Source organism: Dermacentor albipictus, chromosome 1 (assembly GCF_038994185.2).
Source record: "Dermacentor albipictus isolate Rhodes 1998 colony chromosome 1, USDA_Dalb.pri_finalv2, whole genome shotgun sequence".
Classification (NCBI taxonomy): domain Eukaryota; kingdom Metazoa; phylum Arthropoda; class Arachnida; order Ixodida; family Ixodidae; genus Dermacentor; species Dermacentor albipictus.
In genome coordinates, this window is record NC_091821.1 from 390836297 (window position 1) to 390861108 (window position 24812).

Below are 24812 nucleotides of genomic sequence, written 5' to 3' on the forward strand. Positions count from 1 at the left end.
TAGAAATTGCAGCAAGGAATCTGCCACAATGTACTGCGATTAAGGGAATGACTGAATATTTTCGAAACTGGGCTTCTGTGTGTGTGTGTAGCTTCAAGTTCTATACTATATCTGTGTATTGCGAATGAAGTACCAGTATGCATCAATATGTTATGCAGTGCAGTATGCTATGCAGTATCAGTATGTTATGCAGGATCAGTATGCAGCATTATTTGACAGGCCTATATGGCATCTGTGGCAGTCTGTGAGCTGGGCACTGGGATCATTCATTCCGAATTGGTAGAGTTGTGGACCGATGTTTCCCAATTTTAGGTTTATATTAAAATTTCGTGTGCCATGTTTTACTGCAGGACATGGGAAAGTAGCCAGAAATTTGTATTGGCAGCTATTTTTGTGTGTGTCTCTTGCTTTTGCTAGTAATATGTTGGGATAAAAATGTGTTGGCCGCGCCACTCGCCTCAAGTAAACAATAGAAAAAGCCTTTCTGGGCAGTTGTGCTTTAGCTGTGTGGCCTTGATCTACAAGCAGAGTGCTTTCCTTTTCCCCTGTTGCACTCTAAAGCACCTGTTTTATCAGGTCTGTGCAGAGTTCATGTGAGGCAACACAAACATGTGCAGCAAACATGTGTAGCTTTGTAGTTATTTTTACCGCTCGTACAATCCCATTTTAATGGTGTTCAGGTTTACAAAATCCTGCATTTGCACTGTATGAATGCTCGTGCAATAGAGCTGATGCTCTCTTTTCTCCAAAATTGCTCTTCAAAATTTTCCTAACAATCTGTTTCAAACAGTCTTCTCACCCAGAGTTCATGCTTATTGCAATAACGCTCACGAAAGATTATACTTGCGTGCCTCGTTTGTCCCATATACTGTTTCGAACTATCACATGTGTGAAGTACATGTGAGGCTTTATATTTTTACGCTTCTTCCTTTCACTTAAGGAATTAAGAAGACAATGTGGGAATATGAGGGTACTGTGTCTGTAAATTGATATGCACATGCTATGCGAGAACAAAAATTGCAGTCCGGGAGGCAGTGGTTATCATGATGGTAATGTTTTGACTTGAATAATATTCAAAGCTCGCTGGAACCTGAAACATTTTCAGTTTCCAGCTTGCAATAAAAAAAATGTAGTGTGCAGCATGACATTTTGTCATTGCTGCTTTTTCTGCCTGCATTGCTTAGTTAACAAATAAAAGAAATGTAGGGTACGAAGTGCAGCTTTTATTTTCACTGCCTCCTGCGCACTCAGTTTGTGACTTCTAGTCTTATTTCTAGCTTGTTGCCCTCCTTTGCTGATGGTGACTGTGCTAAATGCTCATGTCGTAACACTGAATCGCTCACACTGCTAGCACTGTGTCTGTGGAGTGGCCTCCACATAGCGTGCTAATTATGATTGGGCTGTCTATTTATGGCTGTGCATTATATTGCACCATGTGGTGTTGGGCTTCTTGCCCATAGTGTAACAACAGGCTCATATTTGTAGCCTTTATCTAATGAAACTTAGCTAGAGTTCAACATAGTCTAATTTTCATGCAGATTATCATCAGTTCATAATGCACATCATTATCAGTGCATGCTTAGTTATTATTTAGCATACTGTTCTCATGGTTTGTTTGATTTCATTGATTATCCTCAATGGACAGTGAATGTGCGCAAAACAAAAAGCAGGTGTAAATTCCTACACATTGCACATTGTGGGCTAACCCAGTACGTTACTAAGGGAGGCAGGAAGAACAGTCGCCGAAAGTTGTGCTGTACTGCCACACTTGCCAAGGCAGCCTGGCCTGCTGCACAGTTTATCGTGTCTCACCCTCATGTTTTATTGCTTCCCATTTACTGCCCACTTCTTTTTACATATCCTCATAGACTTGTGATTACCGAGACATGCACATGCATATTTTTTAAATCAGTAAATGTGTGTTCAACGACATGAAAATGTTGCGCATTCTTGCAGGTTGTGAATGGAGGCAGCAGCTCTCCACGTTGGAAGGTCGCAGCAGTTGACATTGAGGCAGCCACAAGTGGAGGTGTAGGTAGTGGCAGGGGATCGCCGCCGCGCATGTTTTCGCAGCAGCAATCGATGCAGCAGCAGTACCAACAGCAGTTGCAGCAGCAAACCAACATGGCTGCTGCTGCAGCTGCACTTCTTTACCAGCAGCAACAGCAGCAGCAGCAACTACAGCAACAGCAACTACAGCAACTACAGCAACAGCAGCTACAGCAACAGCAGCTACAGCAACAGCAGCAGGCGCATGCTCGTCCCAGTGGAAGTGCCATGACCTTGGAACCGGAGACTGCAGTGCAGGCGGTGCAGCAGTTGCTTGAAGAGAATAGCGCTCTGAAGGCTGAGCTGGACATGTACTACAGCAAGGTGTCCCGGCTGCAGCGGTTGGAATTGGAGCTGCAGAAGCTGCAGAACGACCACGACAGCCTGGCGCAGTCAACAGAGAAGCGCGAGCGCTTGCACGGTGCCATGCAGTCTCGTCTTGAGCGGGAGCTCAGCAAGTCGCAAGAGGTGTCACGCCGACTCAAAGGTAGGCCTTTCATGGTCAGCATGAAGAGGGAGACAGCTGTGACTGCATGACATTTGTGACAAGCGTGAGGGTCATTTCGAAGTAGAGTCAGACGGTGCGGTTGCGCTAGCAGCATCTGCTCATAGTTTCATTAGTGTGGATGCTTTTAAACTATATGACTGATTCCATGGTACTGCGACTAACCTGATATCAGCAAGGCAATTGAGTGCGCTGACACCAAAAACACATGTTGAATGTGTTTTCTTAACATGGCTGCTTGCAGCATTGGCTAAATAAACATCCATTACCAGCCTAGTGTTACCATTATGGCAAGGTGGCAGCACCGGTCTGTCATTGTTGAACTGGTCTGTATTGCCTGCCCCTTATCAAGATTCAGGACATGTGCAGCCGAAATCTAGTTGGCCATCTTACTCACAATTTCTAGAAAGCGGCGTGGTTGTCATTGGTCAGCCACTGTGCTTTTTTGGGAGGTTGATCATGCATAAAAATGACCATGGGAATAGAGAAGAGATAAAATTATGAGAAGCCTAAAGTTCAGTTAGTCCCGTCAGTTGGTGCTTGTTAGACCATGGTTAAGGGAAAGAATAAGCCTGTCTTCTTGTGGCTTGCATTCATTGAGGCATTGTGTGATGTCTGTACATAAGCTATGGTTTCATTTCTAGGCTTTTGAGTTCTTGCTCACCTTTATCACCTTGATTCAGCGTAGGGTTGCACTATCCCTCAACTTAAGTGGTCACTATTCTTTGCGAGCGTACTTGGCGGTTCCTGAAATATAATTTTGGGATTTCTTCAATTTTAGCATCTGAAGAGTGTTTCTCAAGAAACTGTTTATCATAGGTTAATAAAGAGTGCTTTCGTAGTATAGTGACTGTTTCACTTAACTTGAGCAGTAGCAATATCTTCATGGAGTTAGGATGGGTTAGGGATTGAGGTCCATTTGCAATTTAGCTGTATAATCCTCTGAGACCTTTATCAAGGCCTTCACTGCCTTGTGGCTCAGACTTAAACCTTTGTTTGCATGTATAAATTAATATTTACTGGTGAAAGAACGTAAACCAGGAGAAGGGCAGAATTAATAATGAGCATGTGCCCAGTTGATAATGTGACATTGCACAAAAGGAAGTCAGAAAGATAGGGCAAAGGGACAGGACACGCAGTAATGTGAGCATACACACACCCCATATTGGGAACAAAAGTTATGTTCCTTCATGTCTTCTTATGTGTACATGTGTGTGCGCACATGTTTATATGTGTGTGGGGGCATGCGCTTTCACATGTCATATTGACCAAGGGAACCAAAAAAGCACTTGGTACTTTTCTCTGTCATCGACTTAATCAGCAAGCACGTTGTTCTAGGAATGGTTCTTGGATTTTAATGTGGGACTTATTGATGCACAGCTGTTCTGGAACCACTTTTTCATGCAAGGAACGCTAAATTGTATTTGCTTACTTTACTTGTACAGAGCAACTGGATGCCACACTGACACAGCTGTCCATTCGATCGGTAAGTGTTGTAAAGACTACCTACATCACATGTAGTTCTTTCATTTATGTACTGCCAAGAGTTCTCAAATGTGGCATGTGTTTGGTTTGCAGCTGCCAGACCACAGTGACTCTGACCTGAAGAAAGAAGTCAGCAGAAGGGATGTGCTAATTGCACAGCTTCTCACGCAAAGTAAATGTCCTTTCATTCAGTTTCACATAGGCATATACGAGATACCCAATTTGAGGTGACTGAAGTGCAGACATATGCATGCAATTTAAATTAACATTAGGTGCCTAGTGAAAGACATCCTATTCTTGTAGTACTTGTGGTATTCTTGTAGCATTAATCATTATATAATTGCCTAAGGGAGTTTTGCAACCATGGGATTCCTGTTTTACTTTGTGCAGACAAGGAGCTTACTGCTGAGAAGGAGCGCAAGGAGATAGAGCTACAGGCACAACGAGCGACACTGCAGGAGCAGCGCAACCACATCGATATCCTTGACAATGCACTGAACAATGCACAAGCCAACGTGGTCAAATTGGAAGAAGAGGTAGGAACTGGTAACATGCCTGCCTGAAGGATGGCTCCACCTGCAAACTATATGTGCACGTGTGTGTGTGTGTTGAATGAATATATTTCTTCATAGTGCAACAGGTTGTCTGACTCCGGTAACCGTAGACACTACATTCTCTTCCATGCATTTCAATGTGCGTGTTTATGTAGTTGTCGTGCGCCCTGTCTAAGCCTTAGAAATACTTCTTGGGTTGTCGATGGGGTGCAGATTGAGTAAATTTATGATGCCGGGCGCACTAAGTGAGCTAAATGTCCAGACTTCTGGTTACAGTTTTTGAAATGCAAGGTTAGCATTATATTCAATCTTGTTCTGTTAAGCAGTGGCACTTTCGAGAACCTGCCTGTCATTGTCTTTTTCTGCTTCTCTGATGTCTTCGAGAAACGCTGTATCACACTACTTTTTTTTTCTTTTTTTTTCACTGCAGTGTCGCAAGAAGCAGTTTTATGTGGAGCGGGCTGGTCAGCTTCAGAAGCATCTAGCCGAAATGCAGATGGCGAGTGAACGGAGGCTGCAGATGGAGAAGCGTTTCCGAAGCCAGCTGGAGCGGGATGTAGAAAACCTTAGCGCACAAAAGGTGGGTAACGTGTTTCTGTCATTTGACACACAGTGCAGTAGCTTTCTTTATGTTTTGAGACTTTCTCAGTTAACTACAGTTATTTTGTTGCAGCATGCATGCTCAAATGATTCTCATTTGAATGAATCTTTTACTTGCTTTTCTGTTTCATTAATAATCCCAGCCCTACAAATTTGTTCCTGTATATATGATCTAGGTCGTTTTGAGTACCTTAGGAATATTCCTCATAATTGGCGTGTTTAAATCTATGGTGTTCCTCCTCTTCTTTCTTTTCTCATTGTTCACCTTTTTGAACACTGCTAGTTCCAGGTGTTCACACAACTTGTACACATGTACCATGTGCTTCATAAGAAATCTCGGTTGCTCTAATGCTGCTCTGAAAAGAAAGAAAAGCTAAAAATGAAAATAAAGAAAAACGAAGCTGTAGATGGAGCACTGTAGCTTTGCATAATGCACCACAGAAATGTGCTGTTACATGTATAAAAGGGCAACTCTTTGTTGGCTGTGAAAGCTCAGTTTTATTTCACATATTAACTTTGCATTCTAATCAAATACTCTGAAAGGTGTGACTCACTGAGCAGACACTATATAAAGGGACACTAAAGGCGAATATTAAGTCAAGCTAAGTGATAGTTAAGTGTTTGAGAAGGCATAAGGCATCAATGTTATCGCGAACAGAGCTTTAGTAATAGAGAAATTGAAGCAAATGCAGGACACGATTAGAGACTCCCCCGGGACATTCAAGCACTAGCCCTATGATAAAGGCATTCCTCCTTGTAATTATGTCACTAGTACTCAACTACTTCTAATAAAAGGGTCATTGTTCTTTAGCATTATAAGACGAAGGAAAATGCTACTTGCGCAATGTTGTTTGATTTTTAGAAAAAAGAACTAATTGACATTACATGTGACATCGACGGGGGTAGTCAAAAGGTTTCAGTTTCTCCACTCTGCGCAGCCCGCACTTTTGCATTTTAGTAGGGAACGCTGGTTTTGTTGGCTTGCGAAAATCGCACAAACTGCAACTAGCAGCGAATGCCATGTCCGTGCAATGTCACGGGATTCCCGAACGGGCCACGCCACTTGACCAAAAGCAGCTGCAGCGGTGAATCCAAAGCTCTGTCTTAGCTCGGTTTCTCCATGGCCGCACGTTAGCGTTTTGCACTGAAAACCGTAGCGCTGTCTGTCAGGTATCGTTTTACTTAGCGATGGCGTATCCAATCGCCACTCCCTGCTTGGAGGCAGGCAGTTTGAATTGTGCTAAAGGTATGCAGACCCTTCAGATGCAGCTTTCTCGTAATCTAAGCGTTATCTTGGCACGAAACAAGTGCTGCAAGATTTCTGGAATTGTATTTTAGCAGTCCACGTCGACTTAGTTTTTGCCTTTAGTGTCCCTTTAAGGAGGAGGCACACAGGCAGCACTAAAAACAAATTAATTCACATGCGAGGGTATTCAGAGAGTTACTTCCAGGAATTATGTAAAGTTGCAAGTTGGAAATACTGCTTATCAACAGTAGTCTGTCCTTTGCTTGCTGTGTAAAGTGTGTCCAAAACGCATCTGATCTATCGAGTTGTGAGTAACTTTGCTTAATTTCTTGTGCCTTCAGACCGATGGTAAATCGCCTAGCAATCCAAGGAAGGAATCGGAGGATGTGGAGATCCTCAAGAAGACATTGAGAGAGTACGAGGAGAAGATAATTGGCCTGGAAAACGAAGTGTCAAAGGTGGGTAGCCAGTCGAAAAATAGAATGGCACATATTAGCATGTGAAATTGTAGGGCACATTTTAAGCTTTGTTTTCTTTTCTATGCTTCCAGTGGGAGCAGAGATACCTGGAGGAAAGCACAATGCGCCAAATTGCTGTGGATGCTGCTTCTGTACCCAAGTAAGTGTTGCTGCACAACTTGTTTTTTCTGTTGTTGCAGGCATGGTTTTAGCATAGACTCTCCTACAGAGTGGCATTTTCGCCATCATTTGCTGTATCTGTGTGAGGCGTGAAGAAGTGCGACATGCCGGGACTACACAGATACAGGTGTACTGCGTAAAATGCTACCAGCATCATTTTCCCTTGGTTCAGATCTCGTCTCAATCTGTGAAGTCATAACACAACTGACTGAATTTTCGCTCAACAAGGGAACTAAAAAAAGTGGCCCGACATAATGGAATCTTGTCAATTTGAACTTCTGGTTTATTCTAGCTGACGCTGTGGCCCTTTCAAAATTATTTGTATTTCAGCGTGTGAAAATGCCCAGTAACTCAAATGCGTAAGCGTTTAGAGCAGTTAATTCAAACATGCCACTCTGTCAACCATGCTCTCTGCAGCACATCAACTCATGCGCCTGCGCATCTGACCCAGCAGTGTGGCTCCGCACTGGCTGCTGCTCCCACCTGTGTATCGGTCTGCTTTGACACCTTACATACTGTTCCACTGTAAAGGGACACTAAAGGAAAAATATTATGTCAAGCTAGAGTGATAGATTAGTTAGGAAATCTCTAAGGTGTCAATATTATCGCGAACAGGGCCTTAGTAATCGAGAAATTGAGGTAAATGCAGGGCATGATTAGAGACTCCCCTGGGACATTCAAGTGCTTGCACGATGACGACAACACTCCTCATTTAAATTATGTCACTAGTACTCAACTACTCGTTATAAAAACATCATTGTATTGCATTATAAGATTAAATAAAGTGCCACTTAGCCAGTTGTATTTCATTTTTAGAAAAAAGGAGCTCATTGATGTTACCCTTGAGAATGACGCAGGCGGTCGAATGGTTTAGTTTTCGCTCGACTCCACACCACCCGTGCTTTCGCATTTTAGTAGTTCCGTTATTGCGTGTTGCTGCGCTCATTTTGCTGGTTTGCAAAACTCGCACAAACGGCAAGTAGCGGAGAATTCAACTTCCATGCGATGTCGTGAGATACCCGAATGGTCTGTGCCACTTGACTAAAAAGCAGCTGCAGCGGTGAATCCACTGCTCTGCCTTGGCTTGGTACCGCCGTCTGTCGGGTGCCATTTTACTCATTTATGGCAGCAAAGGGTGGTGATGGTGTATGCAACGTCACCACTCTGCCGGTTTAATGGCAGGAGGTTTGAATTAAAAAAAAAAAAAAGGTATTCGGACCCTTCAGATGCAATTTTCTCGTAAGCTAAGTCTTTTCTTGGCACCAAACAAACGTTGCGAGGTTTCTGAAATGGTATTTAAACAGTCCACATTGCCTTAGTATTTGCCTTTAGTGTCCCTTTAACTGTGCTGTTTTATTGGCAACATTGCTGTGCTATCGAGTTGGCAGCTTTCAGTACAGGTTGGCCCAGAATCAACGAAGCACATGATAAACGGTTATCCTAAAAAGACAATCATGTTAGAAAAACCAAACAAGAAACCATACTGCATTCAAAAGTTGTCACTGTTGTACAGTGCTTCAATAGTGCACATGACAATGCCACCAATGATTTGGATTTATTGGTTACTGACTTTGTTGTAGTTGTACAGCTGGCATTGAAATGGCTGTGTAGTTGATGCTTGTGTCCAAGTGCTCAGTTCTCATACAAATGATAATGAGCACAAAGTTCAGAGGTTTCATGTTTGTAGGGTATGCCTTAACTTGCTTCAAATGTTTGCCATTGCCTGATATAGGGACTTCTACGTGTTGTGCCTTTTGTGAAATCTGGAAAGCCACAATGGAAATGTTAAGCCTCTATAACTTGTGATCACTTTCACATTGTTTACAGGGATGCCAAGATAGCTGCATTGGAGCGCACCTCCCAGGAGAGCGAGAAGCTGATTGCGCAGGTCCGGTCAGAGAAGCTCAAGCAGATGGACGAGCTCTATGCATCACAACGAAAGTGCGCTGAGCAGGAAGGAAAGTGAGTGCTTCCTTAGCCTTGCCATTTGTGAGCAATGGCTTTGCTGTTTTTCTGGCAAAATTAGCAGCAGTAACGTGGTGTGTCATCAGCTGCTTGGCTGTTGTTCCATCTGGTTGCAGTGGATGGCTGTTGTGTGTTCATTGTGCATAATCTTCAAGTCCTCTGTGTATGCATGGATCGGACTTATAAACATATTCGATTACGAGTGCCTGCTGCCAGCAATAATTTTTTACAGGTTGCATTTGATGAAAGAGTAACTTGAGAAAGTTACGCAGAGAGTCAGAGCGGACATGGTTGTTTTTATCATAGGATAATGGAGCACTGAGCATTTAGCTCCCAGCATATGGCTGCAGGTAATAACCAGGAGCATAAGCACCAATGCATGCTGTCAGGATTGGGGGCTCAATCCCATCGTCCGTGGTCCTTTGCCAAGATTGGAGTACGGCATGAATTCGGAGGTAGCTGGCCCATGCCGTCGTCCAACTTATTTACGCTGAGATCGTTGATGAAGTGAAGAACTGCTTCTCATCGAGAACGAGGAAAAGGGTTTATTTACAGAAATTAAATCAGTCTAACATGACTGCTTGAGAAAAAGAGTATTAGTCCAACAGGACTGCATGAGAGAAGTGACTCAGTCTAACATGACTGCTCAAGAGAAGTGTGTCCTCAGCATTCGCACAACCACAGTTTTTATACACTCGATCCGCCGGTCCTACGACGCGGCGACTGTTCGTTTACACATCACCAACTCGCAGCTGCTCTGCAGACCAGTTTACGTACACAAAGGCAACCGCGCTCTGTTCACAGAGGCAACCGCGCGGGGTGCCGTTCCGGGAAACTATCGGCGCTGATCGAGGGTCGCTCGTTGTTCCGTGCTAGGCCGAAGCGTGAGACGCTCAAAATACGTCGTCCCCACGGCAGCTTGTCCAGCGTTTCAAATCAGCTCCGCGTTGGGGAACTCCGGAATCATTGTTCACGCACCGAACTAGTCCCGTCACAATGTCGAAGGGGCTGGAGGAAGGCGGCGGATTCCAACGCAAAGGCCGCTTCTTTGAACGCCTCCCAGCTGCAGCGACGGAGAGGGAGAGGTGCGCGTCTTGCACCCCTTGTCGTAATCGGGTGGCAAGGTGGCAATCTTGTTGCGCAACTCGCCATTCTTGACAATGCATAGACCAAACAGTTTATTGAAATCTTGCTCTAATAAAGGTACTTGCTATGGGCCACCCTAATAATTTTAAATGTGTCTCAATAAGCACTAGAAATGCAATCAGAGCAGCCATTTGATATGTGGTTATGTAATTGCTTGATAAACATGTGCATCCATGGTATCTACACTCTGTAACATACTGTAGCCACGTGCAACTGTAGTGCATATGCGCGGTGTTTGCTTTGTGTACGACAGGGCTTGAATGTGCACTCATGCTCATATGCTCCAGTCTGGCCGTACTACATGGTGCAGACCAGCTTTATCCTGCACCAACTTGGCTGACAGATAGCAGCCACATTCAGTCTGTGCATATTGAAGCACTATCAGTCACCCAATATGAAGCAAAGTCTGCCAAGGCATCTAACGAAAAGTGAGTGCATGCGCTCTGGCAAGCGTGCGTGGGGTCCAACCTTGCGTTTCTCGTGGTTCGAGGCTAGCTGAGTGTTCAAAAGTAGTCAAAGTTAGTGAGGACCGACGACTACGGCACCGATAAGCAGGGTTGCCAAAGCTGAATTCCTATGCGGGTGGCCGTGGCAAAGCGTGAGTACATGACAGTCAGCTTCTTCCAGAAGTACGTGATTATCAAAATTCGAAAGCAGATTTTTGCTTACTTCAGCCTGTTTATTAAACTGCATCAATAAATATACACAGTAACAGTAAGAACTGCACTGATCAAAATGCCCTTCTTGATTGGTGTCAGCTACTGGTCAATAGCAGCTGCATATGGGAATCTGATATATTACAATATAAAGCAGCCCGAAAAGAGTGAGGAGGAGGCTTCTGTTGAAAGAAGAGCATTGGAGTAAAAGGTGACTTGCAAGCTTGCAAGCTCCACGCACTGCATACAGCTTCGAAATTTGGTTGAGATGTTCACAGCAGTGTATGCTATCCATGGACTGTGTTTTTTCACCAAGCCCAAGGGGTGGTTCAGGACACCTTTAAAAATGACCAAAGGAGAAACGAAAGGATGCAGTCTAGTTAGGCCTAACTTGTCCGCCCTTTGTTAGCCTGATAATATATGCCGCTGAATAGAAAAGTTGGGCTGTGTGGTTTCCATGGCAGTACTAAACAATTTGTGCTTCTCCGAGCATGATTTGAAAACTCAAGGAGCTCAGATTGAGTAACAGTGCTACATGAAAGACAATTAAAGACCTGTATACATTGCAGTACCCTAATATTCGCATGTGTCTGCCCTCACGAAGCATGCGACTTGGGCCCCATCTTTATGCATGCCTTTCTTGTTGTGTGTAGGCTGAAGGACCTGGAGTCCCGGCTCGCAGAGAAAGACGCCATGATTCGAGTACTGCAACAGCACTCCCAGGAGAAAGATGCGGTACTGCAGAGCGCTGTCATGGGGCGACCACGGCATGCACGGGCAGCTTCCTCCGTCACGTTGGGCTCTGCCGCTACGGGGACAGCTGCACATCGCAGGACAGGGAGCAAGGATGAGATTGGTGAGAATTCCGCTGCCATTATCTGTGGGCCAGGCCTGGAAGATACTTTTTGGTACATTTGTCTTAGAATTGAAGGAATGTTTTGTCATGCATGCTAGAACTCTACTGATTTTGGGTACACTTGACCCATTCCATGTACCAAAATTTAGAACCATGCATCACGCATGTAGTCACAGCTTGTGCTGTTTCTCAATGACACACACACAGAACCACACACACATGCATAAGAGAGAGGAGTTGTCAGCAGCATAAGTGTATGTTACTCCTGCTTTTGTATGTAGCATACTTAGCTTGCTTAGCTATTACTTTTGAAGCTGCAGTGAGTGTATTGACTAGTCCAGGTGAACATGCTATTCCCAGTCCTGCTTTTGATTCCACTTTGCCTCCTTCTTGCTAAAATATCACTGACAGTACAGTACAGTGGGCTTGCGATAACTAACAAGTAGACTAATTTCGGTTAATTAATACAAAAGCTAAATATTTTTGTTGGGCTGCCGTGTTTGCAATGCATTTTGAATCTGTGGTACTCAAGCAAGACAAGCAAGTATTTCAGTTTTTTTGGACTGTATGGGTAAACATGGCAGGGGAATGCAGCCAAAACAAGCTTTAGAGAGGACATTCATGATGTGTAAATAGTGAAAATAAGCCCTTGTTTTATATTAATGCCACTGCATGCATTTGTTGATGGGCATAGCTACAAAATGGTGCAACAGGCTTAGCTGCTGCCTGATCATGTATGGATCTTTTCATATAGCTGTCCTGAGAATCTAGCTATCGGAATGGAACAAGAAATGCATGTGTAATGTTGAATTACAAAGGTAGATCCAGATCAAGTTTTTCTGCTCTGTATGGAGCACCACTATTCCAATGGCAGAATGAGAACGTGAATTGTGTGTTCCTATGGCAGATTGAGAGCAGCCACCGATTCCGGATTGCTCTGAGGAGCAAACACATTTGCTCCGCCGAAATCGGCAGATGTGACCGGAAGGTCCGCGTGATGTATTTCCTTCGCCCGCCTCTGCTTCCTGTCAAGGTCATCTATTTCGGGTCGCGAGCAGCTATGGACGGCGTGGAAAACATGGACGTTACGTCGTGCCATTCGTTTTTGTTCTTGCTCCTGAATAGTGACAGCTCCGACTCAGCTCCGAATCCAGTGATGATTCTTTTGACACGGAAGAAGAGCAAACGGATGAAATAGTGGGATGATCCAGATGATGGTGGTGATGGTGATGAGGCCTACCCGATCCACCTCTAGTCTAACACCCTCTCACTTGATTTTCCTGTACTAAGTGCCCCCGCGAGAACGCACACATTCCATTCGCATATTTAGCGAGAGCATCCTCAATCGAAGCGACACGTTCCGTTCGTGATGCGGCCGGACACTCGCAATCTGCCATTGGAATTCAACATGAGTAATAAACCATATTCTACATTGCCTTATATTTGTATCAACATTGGCTGATTCAAAATTTCAATAATTCAAGCAAAATTCTGTTGATCTGTAAAAACAAGCTAACGCAATTTAGGTGCTTCCTTCTATTTGTGTTTGCTTCTGCAATGGATAAATAAATGAGTGAATAAATGAATGAATGAAATGCAATGAATGGAACTTGTTTCAGGCTCTTCTAGTCTCTCCGGTGTGGTCACCAGTGAAGCAGCAGCTAGTGCAACAAGTACTTCAGTCTCGCAGTCACAGTGCTCAGATTCCAAGAAGAGTATCGATGAACAGCTCAAGGAGTTTGGGTCCCGACTCTCTAACAAGGTCAGAAACATTCTCTCTTTATACCATATTGCTGCTAGTTCATTAAGCTATAGGCTCATTGAATGAATGTTTCATTTTCTCAATTTGTTTACATTCTGGTTGTTTACCTAAAATTACTTCAGGATATATCAACAAAAACATTGATCATAAAGTACTGCCCACAATGCAAGGTTTACAGGAAGATGGATATTTGAAGAGATAAACTGTGATTGAACAAGGGATGTCTCAGGCTGGAGCCATTGTTTCAAGGTCCCCTTAGTCTTACAAAAACAAGTCTCCTTGTTAAAATTTTGGTGCCAGGCTAAGACATTCCTTGTTTGACTACTGTTGCCCAGAACATAGTTTTTCTGTTACATGCCATCGCTCCTGAAGAACTGGGTGGCTCTGATGATGATGAGGCTTTTGCAGACCTTTTCAAAGGGTTTGTTTGCTTAACGATCAGGCAACTTCAGTCAGTATGATAAGTAGTATCTGGTGGCTTTTAAGACTGTAGATCTGGCAGATATACCCACCGCGGTAACACTCACTATGGATGGTTCAATTCTGGCGATGGAGGCTGCATTTCGACAGGGGCGAAATGAAAAAAATGTACGCGTATGCGGGTTTAGGTGTACAATAAACAATCCCAGGTGGTCAAAATTAATCCAGAGTCCCCCGCTATGGCATGCCTGATAATCGGATCATGTTTTGGCACGTAAAACCTTGGAATTTAGTTTAATGTGGCAGAAATATTTTATGATGGCCAGTGATAGGTGCCTTGCACTGTTCTGTGTTGTAACTTTCACATATCTGACATTGTGACTAGCTGCCTACAAGTGCTCAGTCTTGTTGAAAATGAATTCTACTGTAGTAGCTGTGTAGTAGTTGTAGTAGTAATGTAATAGCTTGCTTGAGTTGCCATTCTGAAGGTTTGCAACTCTTTACATTTGCAGTTTTTCTTTTAAATCACCGACAACTTTGATGGGCATATCGGCTCGTGTCGAGGGAAATGAGGTAAACGCATGGGTGTGAACTATGAACGGCGAAAAACCGCAGTGCCCGCTGTGTTGTTTCTGTGTGCTTGCTAACAGCCTGAAAAGCTCGAGTTTGCTACCACAATTTGTGATAACTATATCTCGGATGTGATATGTCCTAACCATGTGCCTACTAAATGACAAAATAAAGCTGATTGTGTGTAGTCTGCTATGGTTTGTTCCTGTGCTCGGAAGGTGTAATGCAGATGCACAGCATGGTGTAAATTGACATAAGTTGAACTGAACTGCATGGCATTATGTTTGGTTATCTAGAGCTGTTCCAGCCCTATGCGTGTTGCGTGTTAGTGAGGAAAGGTATGCTCCCTTTTTTGTAGGGAGTTTCATATCTAGCTTATCGCATGTAAGTTTGGTATTGGGGATTGCTCTTATGAGAATGCACTAGCATCAATATACATTGCTTGCTTTGATTGTTAATGACTTTGCATGAAATTGCAATATAAAATTATTTAGTTCCGCATTGGCATTTAACTTCGCAATGAGACTTACTTACATTTCACTAGCATTCAAATCATGAATAGTCTTTCTTGTGCCAAACGAGGATGAAATTATTCATTTCTAAGGAGCTGCACATCTGGATGCTTTATTCAGCTTTGCTTTGGTGGAGAGATGGGCACTGCTACAAGTTGCTTGTCCCCTTCGATCATTAGTATTTGTGTCATGTCTCGGCTGCATCACAGGATGCCTTTGTGCCATGACGATGTGTAAGGTGCAAAATAGTATATCAGTGCTCGTTCATTAATGCACTTGACCCAAGACAGATCACCACAGAAACTTAAGAAGGACTGTGATAGACGTTTTATGCTATACGTGATGGCGCTGATGATGTGGCTGGCAGTTTTTACTCACCTATTTGTAATCTATTTGTTTGCTGCTTCAGGAATTGATAATAGACACATTGCGGCTCGACAACGAACACACCACCACTCGGCTTTGGAGGGTCTGAAGAGAGAGAGCCGTCTACTTGCCCGCACCTGCTGCGATCACTCACTTGACTCATCTGCTGCTGCCCATTCCTGCCTCACGGACTTCTTTCCTCTGCGTGCCTCTTTTCTTCCCCAGTGATGACTCTTCACTGCACTTGCGCACATGCGTGCCACCATCACACCCACTGCATCTGAGACGGCTCGCTGGCTGGCCAGCTGGTTTCACTGGCCCCAGTTTGATGTACAAGGAAAACAAGGGAGCTTGGCGAACTCGATGTTCATTTTTCTTTTTAGGAATGCGTTCCTTTTTGTTTTTGACTATTTCCAACATGGGAGTGCTTGGTAAATGACAGCGTGTGCAGAGTTCATGTCTTTGCTTTTCGTGTGCTCGAGTTAGTGCGGACTGGAAGAGACATCACTTCCACTGTCATCAGGAGGCACCCTTCTTTTATTGGCTGCGCCACTTCTTTTTGTCCCTGAAGTTTCAAGGCAGAGCGGTGTGTGTGTCTGTGTCTGCCAGGTCCCAAAGTTGCTGTGCTAATATTTACACCATGTAGAAGAAAGAACCTGGTGAACAATGTTTAGTGCTCTGCTTCTGAATGAAGCTTGCTTTGTTTTAGATGATCGTGCCATTATGGTTGGAATCTTGCTTTCTGTTACACTTTATGGAATTTGTAACATTCGGGCCCTGGTGGAATCGGTCTTCCTGTCTCCTGTGAACCTTCTGCCAGACTATGCCCTGCGTCAAACTTGCATGTTAACTCGGTGCGTGCTGGGGGATCCATGGCTTGTTGTAAGGTGTGTCCTTTTGTGGTTTGCGAACTGGTGCCTCTGTGAAGAAGCTAGTCAGTGTTTCTTGGTGCCAGCAAAACTAAATTAGGAAGTGTGTGCCGGTCTACAAGATGTGGTTTCACCCTCTCCGTGCTCCAGAAGAGAGCGGGCGACTTCCCTGTGTGCAAGTTTCTTTTCTTTCTTCTTCTTTGCTGCTTACTTGTAGCCCGAAGAAGGAAGCAAAAGAATTAATTTAGCTGTGGTCTCTTTTAGTGTTAGTTTTTAGCTTATTTAGTTGCACATTCTTCATATGTACCTGCTGTGAAGAGATTGTGTCAGCACCCAGTGCTTAGTAAACTATCTGTTGCCATGAACAAGCCGGTTTGTCGATGATGCTCTCTTGCACATGTCGAAGAGCATTGGAGAGGGTTGTGTTAACATCAGCTGCCTGTGGATCAAGCTGATAACCGGTTACCTGCGCATACTCAGTGCCCCCATCCCCCTTCTTTTGTGTATTTGTCTCCTTTTAATTTTCTGTCAATACGATTTGTATTATGGATGCACTGATAAATAGGAGCAGATAATTAGTGCTCCTTGGTGGCTTTCCTGTACCTCCATTTTGGCGACACAACGGTTGAAAGAATATTTTAATATATTTCATGTAAATGTTACATTTTTGAAAAGCACTGCAAGAGTACAGTTGTGCCTTCACATTTGTAGAGAGTACAGTTCATTAAAGCAGTGTTTTAGGAAATAGTTCTTTTTTAAGCTCTCCACTGCACTACAAGCCAGAATATGTTGGTGGCAGGGTTGTCACATTCACAGTGTGAAACTTCTACAAGCCACCATTGAGCACGAGTTTAATCCTAAGGCTTGTGCATTAATGAAAGGTGGAATTCTATGCCACTCAGCCATTTGTGGCAGTGGCATGTGTGAGATGATGTCATGATAGAGATACAATGACTGTAGAAGATATGTGCATTTCTTGTCCAGAACAAAAGAATCTCTTACATATTTTGTCTACACAACTGATCCATCCCCACGCCGTTTCTGTTAATGGGGTGCCTATTAACGAGGCGGCAGGTGCTATTGCACTCTTTTTGGGGACCATCCTTTCCTTTCAGGAATGACTGACGACTGTTGAGTACGACTGTGCTGAAACTTTTATACAGTATTCCACTGTTGACCCCGTTCCCCTCTGCCTCACTGTTGTGACGTGGCAGATTTGATTGTACCAGAACTTTGCTTTGCAACAAGGCACACATTCTCTCAATACTGCATCGCGTTCAAGTCCCTCCCAGAACAAAGTAGGTCCTTCGTGTTCTCGACACTTGACTCTCACAAGTATGGCAGCCTTTATTGGGAAGCTCATTTTTTCAAAGTGGAATACTGTAAGAGCTTTTTTAGCGTGCTTTAGTAGTGAATCTTTTTCTTTTTTTTTTGAGCCAATCGAGAGTGCATTGGCACAAGTCTCCTGCCCCAGGAAAGTGTGAGCTAGCTACCTCTGGCAGTCACCTTCTCCAGCTCTTTCTTTTTTTTTCTCTCTCTCCAAAACTTTCCATTTCCATTGGAAGTGCCCTGTAGTGCTAATGGAGACTGTGCCACCTGCCTGCTGTTTGGCTTTGCGGTGTACATATATATCTTGTGCTTATCTGTTAGCATATGGGTGTGTGTGTGTGTGTGTATGGGTGCGTTAGGAAAGAAAGTGACTGGCGCATTGAGCACTGTGTGCTGGTCGCATATGCACAATGCCAGAGAATGAAAAGACGTGTTTTGTTTTTCTTTGTGGTGTGTGCTGGCGAAAAAAAAGCAAACAAAAGCACATTGTTATTTTTTTTCTCATTATTTTTATTGTTTAGAGCCTTGCTTCTTTATTTTTTTAAACTGGTACAAAACTGTAGCATAGCGTCAATCAAATGTGCTTGCTCAAAAGTGGCAGCAATGTTGGCGTGAGTCGGAAGTCTGTTTGCCATTGTTTGTAAGCTGTCAAACGGGGCTAAGGGGACTATAGTCGAATCCGTATAGCCCCAATTTTTATATCGGTTGAGATGCAGCGACGTTTTGCTGGTGTATTTTAATGCCCCGGATGTTCTTGGGGGACAAAAGCAAAATTGTCCGTTCTGCCTTACTTGGTTAACTTTTAGATAGAAAAATCCACACATGTACACAGTGTACCTGTACATGTAATTGTGCAGGTTTTAACTGCAGTTAAAAAGGGGGGCTGTTCCGATTCACGTTGGCTTCTTTATCTTTACAATTTTTTTTTACCTTTCCATTCATACATTTTATTAGTATGCCATCTGCTGTGCAATGTTCTAATTGCTGCAAAAGAAATATATTTTCTAGTCCTGGTGCCATTTATGTTTAGCAAGTTTTTGTTTTGTTTTCCTGCAAGTTTCTTTTTTATTATTTTCAAGCACAGAGATAATGTGGGTCATTGGTTAGTATCTCAATGTTTTATTCAACAAGGCTGTTTTCTGTATAGTAAATATTCTGCACTGCTTCACAATTTGTTCAATTGGTGCAGAAATTAGCCTCCTTATATAACTTTGTGACAAATAATAAAAAAAAGAAGAAATACTTCTCTCCTTCTGTTGCTGCTTATTTACAAGCTAACATGCCAGCTGCAGTAGACAGCTTGCAGATTAGCTGCTTCGTTTACACCATAAAGTCACCCCAACACGAGCCGTAAAAGAAACACTCAACAGAAAGATTTCAGCTGTATTAGTAAACTGCCATTCTAGAATACCAAAATACGCTCTTGCCGTGAGATGACAAGCCAAAAGACTCAAAGGAAGAATGGGTGGTATTGCTGCACCAAATTTCCAAACTCCAGATCACCGTGACAACGTAGATTGGGATGGTGTTTGCTCCTGCTTAATTCATTTTTAATTGTTGAAGACGCACTACATTACATTTCAAGAGAGCCAAAGACTGAACTTCGCAAGTTTCGAGAACATCTACTGGGCCATAGCAACCCGAATATGAGAAAAAAAGGAATAATATTAGGATTTCGGTGACATCATGCTCATGGACTGGGGCTGGCATTTCAAGACTAAACAAAAAGAAAAACATATTTTTTCATTTAGTAGCCAACCATTCATAATCAACCCCAACATGAATGAGAGTTTTTAAATAATTCTTTATCAGTATGAGCTGTTTTATTACTTCTTTGGCATCCCTTACAGCTTTGTACATTGCGCTTCTGGAATTGCAAACACATGCCAGTCTTGCCAGGCTACAAGCCTAGTTTAGTGGAAAATGCATAAAAACAGAAGGGACCAGTGGCAACACTGCCTTTGAGAATCTTGAACTGAGGCTGGTAAGGCCGCAATGACGCTGTGAAATCGAGCGTCACTGTAGTGTCCGGGGTGAAGCCATGACTTGGCCGTCAAATTTTAGAAGTTATTCATTTTGCTGCTTATAAGCGATCCTCTTTTGCTGAAATAATGTAGAAAGTGTCAAAGTCCAGTAAGTCAAAAAGAGTTGACCGAGTCTTATTTGCTATTGCTTTGTTTGCCAGAAAGTGACTGTTTGTGTCGGCTCACTTCAGTATGCGCAGTTGAGCTCGAGAATTTGCCCTTTATTGTGGGATTTGATCCATATAGTACAGTGACAGAGTTGGGACATTGAACCTACATGTCTGTTGAGGGCACATCTATATACCTGCCAACCTACGAACATTAAAATTGGTAAAAATCTCACAGACACTACACTGTAAACGGGGAGGGGGAATATCACACTATAAAGTGAAGCTTTCTAAGCGAAACCTCCCGAATTTTGCAGATCGTGGCTGCTGCTTCTCTTGCTGAATATATTTTCCTTTGTTGTCGTCTTGCCGAATATCATGCACAAAACTGCTCTTGTACAATATAACAAATTGGCTTACATGTAGCTCCATCTCTACTACCACTGAAGATGTGCTGTTTACTGGCTATATTCTCTACGGTATTGCACTGTGACACAACAAACAGTGCCTAAATATCCTCAATGCAAGAAATATTAGCCTTAATGTGCATAATTCCTTCAATAAAGTGAATCTTTCTATGCCTTCTTTCCTGGGATTTAGCACATCTGCTCCGTTGGCTTCTTGCCAAATAAGGTGGGCCGCTCGTGGGCACAAGCTGACAAGCAACACAGTGTTTTGATCACAGCGACTTTGTCGTGGCTGATTTTGCCTGCTTCATGAACTTGTCTGAATAAAGGTTCTTGAAGCAGGCACATCTCTGGTGTCCTTTCACCATCATAAGACTTCCAAGGGTATTGTCAGACACCGGCGAGCAAAACTTTTTTGTAAACAATTTATTTCTCGTAAAACTTGATGAAAGATTTGCAGTATCGTAGAACAAGCCTGAATTTGTAAACCTTATGGAAAATTCAGGAGTTGACAGGTATGCACCCATCCCACAGGCCATGCTGGTTGGGGGTGAAAACAAATAATAAAAGCCAGGAATTGATATGCCTGTCAGCTAATTTCAATATACACACATTTGAACTTCAGCCTTTGCCCACTTTATCTTTTCATTTGCATTTGCATAGTGAGAGACAACATGAAAATCTCGCCTCCTCACTTTTACTCTGCGTGTAGGTGCAAGATGTTGCTTTCTTTTTGTCTGTTGACAGATCTGCACTGTGTTTACGTTTTAATGCAAGTCATACCTTTGAAGTTGCCAACGTCATTGCCACTAATCATTATGGTGTTGGTGCACTCTCTTCTGTTGCGGCGTCACTGCATTCAAAAGAAAAGGACAATGAGGTACTGGTTGTCGCCTCAATGTCCTTGTATTCAGGGTCCGTTTTGTCATACAGAATCGGATGTAGTGCACTGTCTCCAAAAAACCTTTCCATCAGGATATCTCGGTTTAGACTCATCGTTGTAAAAAAACAATTGCAAACAATGACAATGTAAAAATTTGGCAGACACCCTTAAGACTGCTTATATGTGGGAATATGTGAAAGCATTATAGTCCCTTTGGTGAAATGCTTTAGAGTGCAGCTCTTAGACTCCCGTTCCTGCATTCAGCGTCCCTCGGTGTAACTGAGCGAATGATCACAGTGAAGGATGAAAGAGTGAATGTAGATTGCCATGGGGGATGAAAGACTGCCATGGTGAAGAGAGTGTGAGGTGGAAAGCGGAGGAGGAGGGTGCAGCGGAACCATGAGGCGGAAAGCACAGGGTATGATGAAAGCTTAAGGAGAGCGTAGTGCCGCGCAAGATGGGCTTTGAGGTGACGAGGGCTGCGAGATGGAGCCAGAGTAGCATGGGTCGTCTGTATGGAAGCAAAGCACAGCGCGAGCGGAGGGCTGTCTGCAGCGACTGCTATGAATTGCGCCCACGTGTCACCCACGCTCTGCCTCTCGTGATCTCCTGATTAGCGAGGCAGTAGCGACACATTTCGCTCCATGTGCAACATGCTGCACAAAAAAAATTTTCCAGACCAGTCAATATATCGCGTAATGAAAACCCGTACAGATCTGCACTCAAATTTCGCATTAGGTAGTATCGTAATCGCTGATGAATTTATTTTATACACTCGTGATTGACATGGCGTCACCTCCTCCCCATTGGCTGCACTGTCACGTGACCAATGACGCATGCACTAGGCCGCACCTTTCTACGTGACATGTGCAATGACGCATGTCATTTAGTCAACCAGAACCGTACATGGAACCGTTATGGCGTCTGGGAAGCATGCTTGACTTGCACCTGGGGACACAAGTTCGATTCCTGCCAAGACCGAAATTTACCATATTTTATTTTCAAAGCCATCATTTACTTTGTTTACAGGAACCTCCCTGGGAAATTTGATGTCAGTCACAGCATTTATGACATGTTTCCACTCACTGCGTCGGCCATTTTTGGTGCCATATGGTGGCGACGCGGCATCCTTGCGTAGTGGGTAATATTTTTGCGCATTAAAACAAGCGCAAACGAGACGAAACCAAGCCAACCAAAGCAAGCGCGAACGGGAACAGACGCGAGCAGACGATAGCACGAAACAAGCGGCCGGCAGGTTTCCATGACACCGGCTTCCCATGTGCACGTCACGGAAGGGGCTGCTCTCATTAGTCTTCTCCCTTTGCAGCTCGCTTAAGAAAAAGCTTTAGCTCGGGCCGAACTCCGATGCGGCCTATTCAAATACATGCAAAACGCAAACACGTTTTTCTGAAATAACCCCTGGACAGATTTGACTGAAATTTTTTGCATTTGAGAGAGAAAGTTAAATTCTAGTGACTGTTGGAAGCGGAATTTCGATATAGGGCCTGAATTTTGTTAAAAGAATTTTCAAAAATATGGAAGCTTGAAAAAAATGGAAGCACGAGGTTTCAAAATTTATAGCTGTGCATCAAGAACAGATTTCGCGGTTATGTGAACGGCGTCCTAGGTCATTGAAAGCGGACAAATTGGATATGTCATTTTACATCTTACGTGAATTTGTTATGTTGTTTACAAGGGTTCTGCAAAAGCTGTATCTCCATGTTATCAACTTATTTGAGATTCATGTGTAACATACCAATTTTGTCCGCTTTAGATGTACTATTACATGCAATTCATAGAATTGTATTCTCATTTTCATTGATGAGTTACAGAGTTGTAAACTTGCCAGTTTCGTTTTTTTGAAAATCTACAATTTCTGCCAAACTTTAATAAAAAATTGACGACCTTAATCGAAAATTCGAAACCAATAGTCACTAGATTTTAAGTTTTTCTTTTAAATGCAACAAACTTCGTCAAATTTGGTGCTGTGGTTGCCGAGAAAAAGGAATTCTCCTTTTGCATGTATAAAGTTAGGAGCACGCGAGCTAAAGCTTCCTCTCAAGGGGAAGCTTTAGCTTGGGTGCTCCTATCTAAATACATGTAAAAGGGGAATTCAGAATAAGAGCAACACTGGACTTTAGTCAACCAAGGGAACAGGCTGGCTTCAGGAAGGGATACTCTACAATGAATCACATCCATGTCATTAATCAGCTTATTGAGAAATCCACAGAGTATAATAAGCCTCATTATATGGCTTTCATAGATTGCGAAAAGGCATTTGATTCAGTAGAGATACCAACAGTCATAGCGGCATTACATAATCAAGGAGTACAGAACGCTTACATAAATACCTCGGAAAATATCTGCAGAGGTTCTACAGCTACCTAAATTCTACACAAGAAAAGCAGGAAGATACCTATAAAGAAAGGAGTCAGACAGGTAGACACAATCTCTCCCATGCTATTCACTGCGTGCTTGGAAGAAGTATTCAAGCTATTAAATTGGGAAGGCTTACGAGTAAAGATCGACGGCGAATATCTCAGCAACCTTCGGTTTGCTGATGACATTGTTCTATTCAGCAACAATGCAGACGAGTTACAAGAAATGATTGAGGACCTTAACAGAGAGAGTGTAAGAGTAGGTTCTGAGATTAATATGCAAAGACAAAGACAATGATAAATAGCCGCGCAAAGGAACAAGAGTTCAGGATCACCAGTCGGCCTCTAGAGTCTGTGAAGGAGCACATTTACCTAGGTCAATTAATCACAGGGAACCCTGATCATAAGAAGAAAATTCACAGAATAATAAAAATGGGCTGGGTCGCATACGTCAGATATTTCCAGTTCCTGACTGGAAGCTTACCATTATCATTGAAAAGAAAGGTGTACAATCAGTGCATTTTACCAGTGCTGACATATGGGGCAGAGACTTGGAGACTGACAAAGAAGCTTGAGACCAAGTTAAGGACCGCACAAAGAGCGATGAAACGAACATTGCTAGGCATAGCGTTAAGAGACAGAAAAAGAGTGGTTTGGATCGGAGAGCTAACGGGTATAGACGGCATTCTAATTGACATCAAGAGAAAAAAATGGAGCTAGGCAGGTCATGTAATGCACAGTTTACATAACCGTTTGACCATTAGGGTTACAGAATGGGTACCAAGAGAAGGGAAATGCAATCGGGGACGACAGAAGACTAGATGGAGCGATGAAATTAGGATAATTCGTGGGCGCAAGTTAGAATTGGTTGGTGCAGGAAAGGGGTAATTGGAGATCGCAGGGAGAGGCCTTTGTCCTGCAATGGACATAGAACAAACTGATGATGATGATATACAGTCAATCGTGCTAGTTGAACTGGTTGCATAAGAGACAATGTAATTATTTGTTATACCCTCGCAAAATTTAGGCTTCATACCACAATTTCTTCATCAAAAGCAAGCATAGTGCCATAAAAATCATAAGTGGTTACATTTGTTCAGCGGTAGCCTTTAAATATAGGAGAATGCAACACAGTGCATTTGCCAGATTCAATTTACTGTAACAGCGAAAGTGATATAACAGCCACGTCGAAACGAGTTCTGTCCATAACACAATGGCTTTAGCTTGTTTATTTGCAACCGAACAGTATATGGAACTTGTAAATCATTTTTCCAACTTTTAGAAACTTCCTACACACCTTGTTTTATCCACCACAAACAAATGGTTACTAACAGTGCTGCCATTTTAGCAATTTTGTCCCTGAATTCGTGACATTTTGGTCTGCTAGTGACAAATCTTTCCATTTAGCGGCCAGCGTGATTTTAGTGACATGCAACGAACTGGCGACATGTCAGCGGCTTCAAAGTTAGAAAAATTGCTTCAGAA

At 43.2% G+C, this 24812-nt stretch overlaps 1 protein-coding gene across 8 annotated transcripts in view; it reads left to right on the top strand.

Annotated features, from left to right (window-relative positions):
- The window catches only part of LOC135914201 (angiomotin-like), a 130896-nt gene extending 112118 nt beyond the window's left edge, over positions 1-18778 (top strand). For 7 of the 8 annotated variants that reach the window (XM_065446949.1, XM_065446957.1, XM_065447002.1 and 4 more), the window contains exons 4-14: positions 1957-2536; positions 4000-4040; positions 4133-4211; positions 4430-4575; positions 5024-5173; positions 6781-6897; positions 6990-7057; positions 8905-9039; positions 11498-11700; positions 13320-13462; positions 15374-18778. In XM_065446949.1, coding sequence (XP_065303021.1) covers positions 1957-2536; positions 4000-4040; positions 4133-4211; positions 4430-4575; positions 5024-5173; positions 6781-6897; positions 6990-7057; positions 8905-9039; positions 11498-11700; positions 13320-13462; positions 15374-15439 — 1728 coding nt within the window. In that variant the 3' untranslated portion in view covers positions 15440-18778. Of the gene's footprint in view, positions 1-1956; positions 2537-3999; positions 4041-4132; positions 4212-4429; positions 4576-5023; positions 5174-6780; positions 6898-6989; positions 7058-8904; positions 9040-11497; positions 11701-13319; positions 13463-14394; positions 14456-15373 lie in introns of all 8 variants that reach the window. The other variant, XM_065446965.1, reaches the window with a different exon arrangement.
- The last annotated feature ends 6034 nt before the right edge of the window (positions 18779-24812 follow it).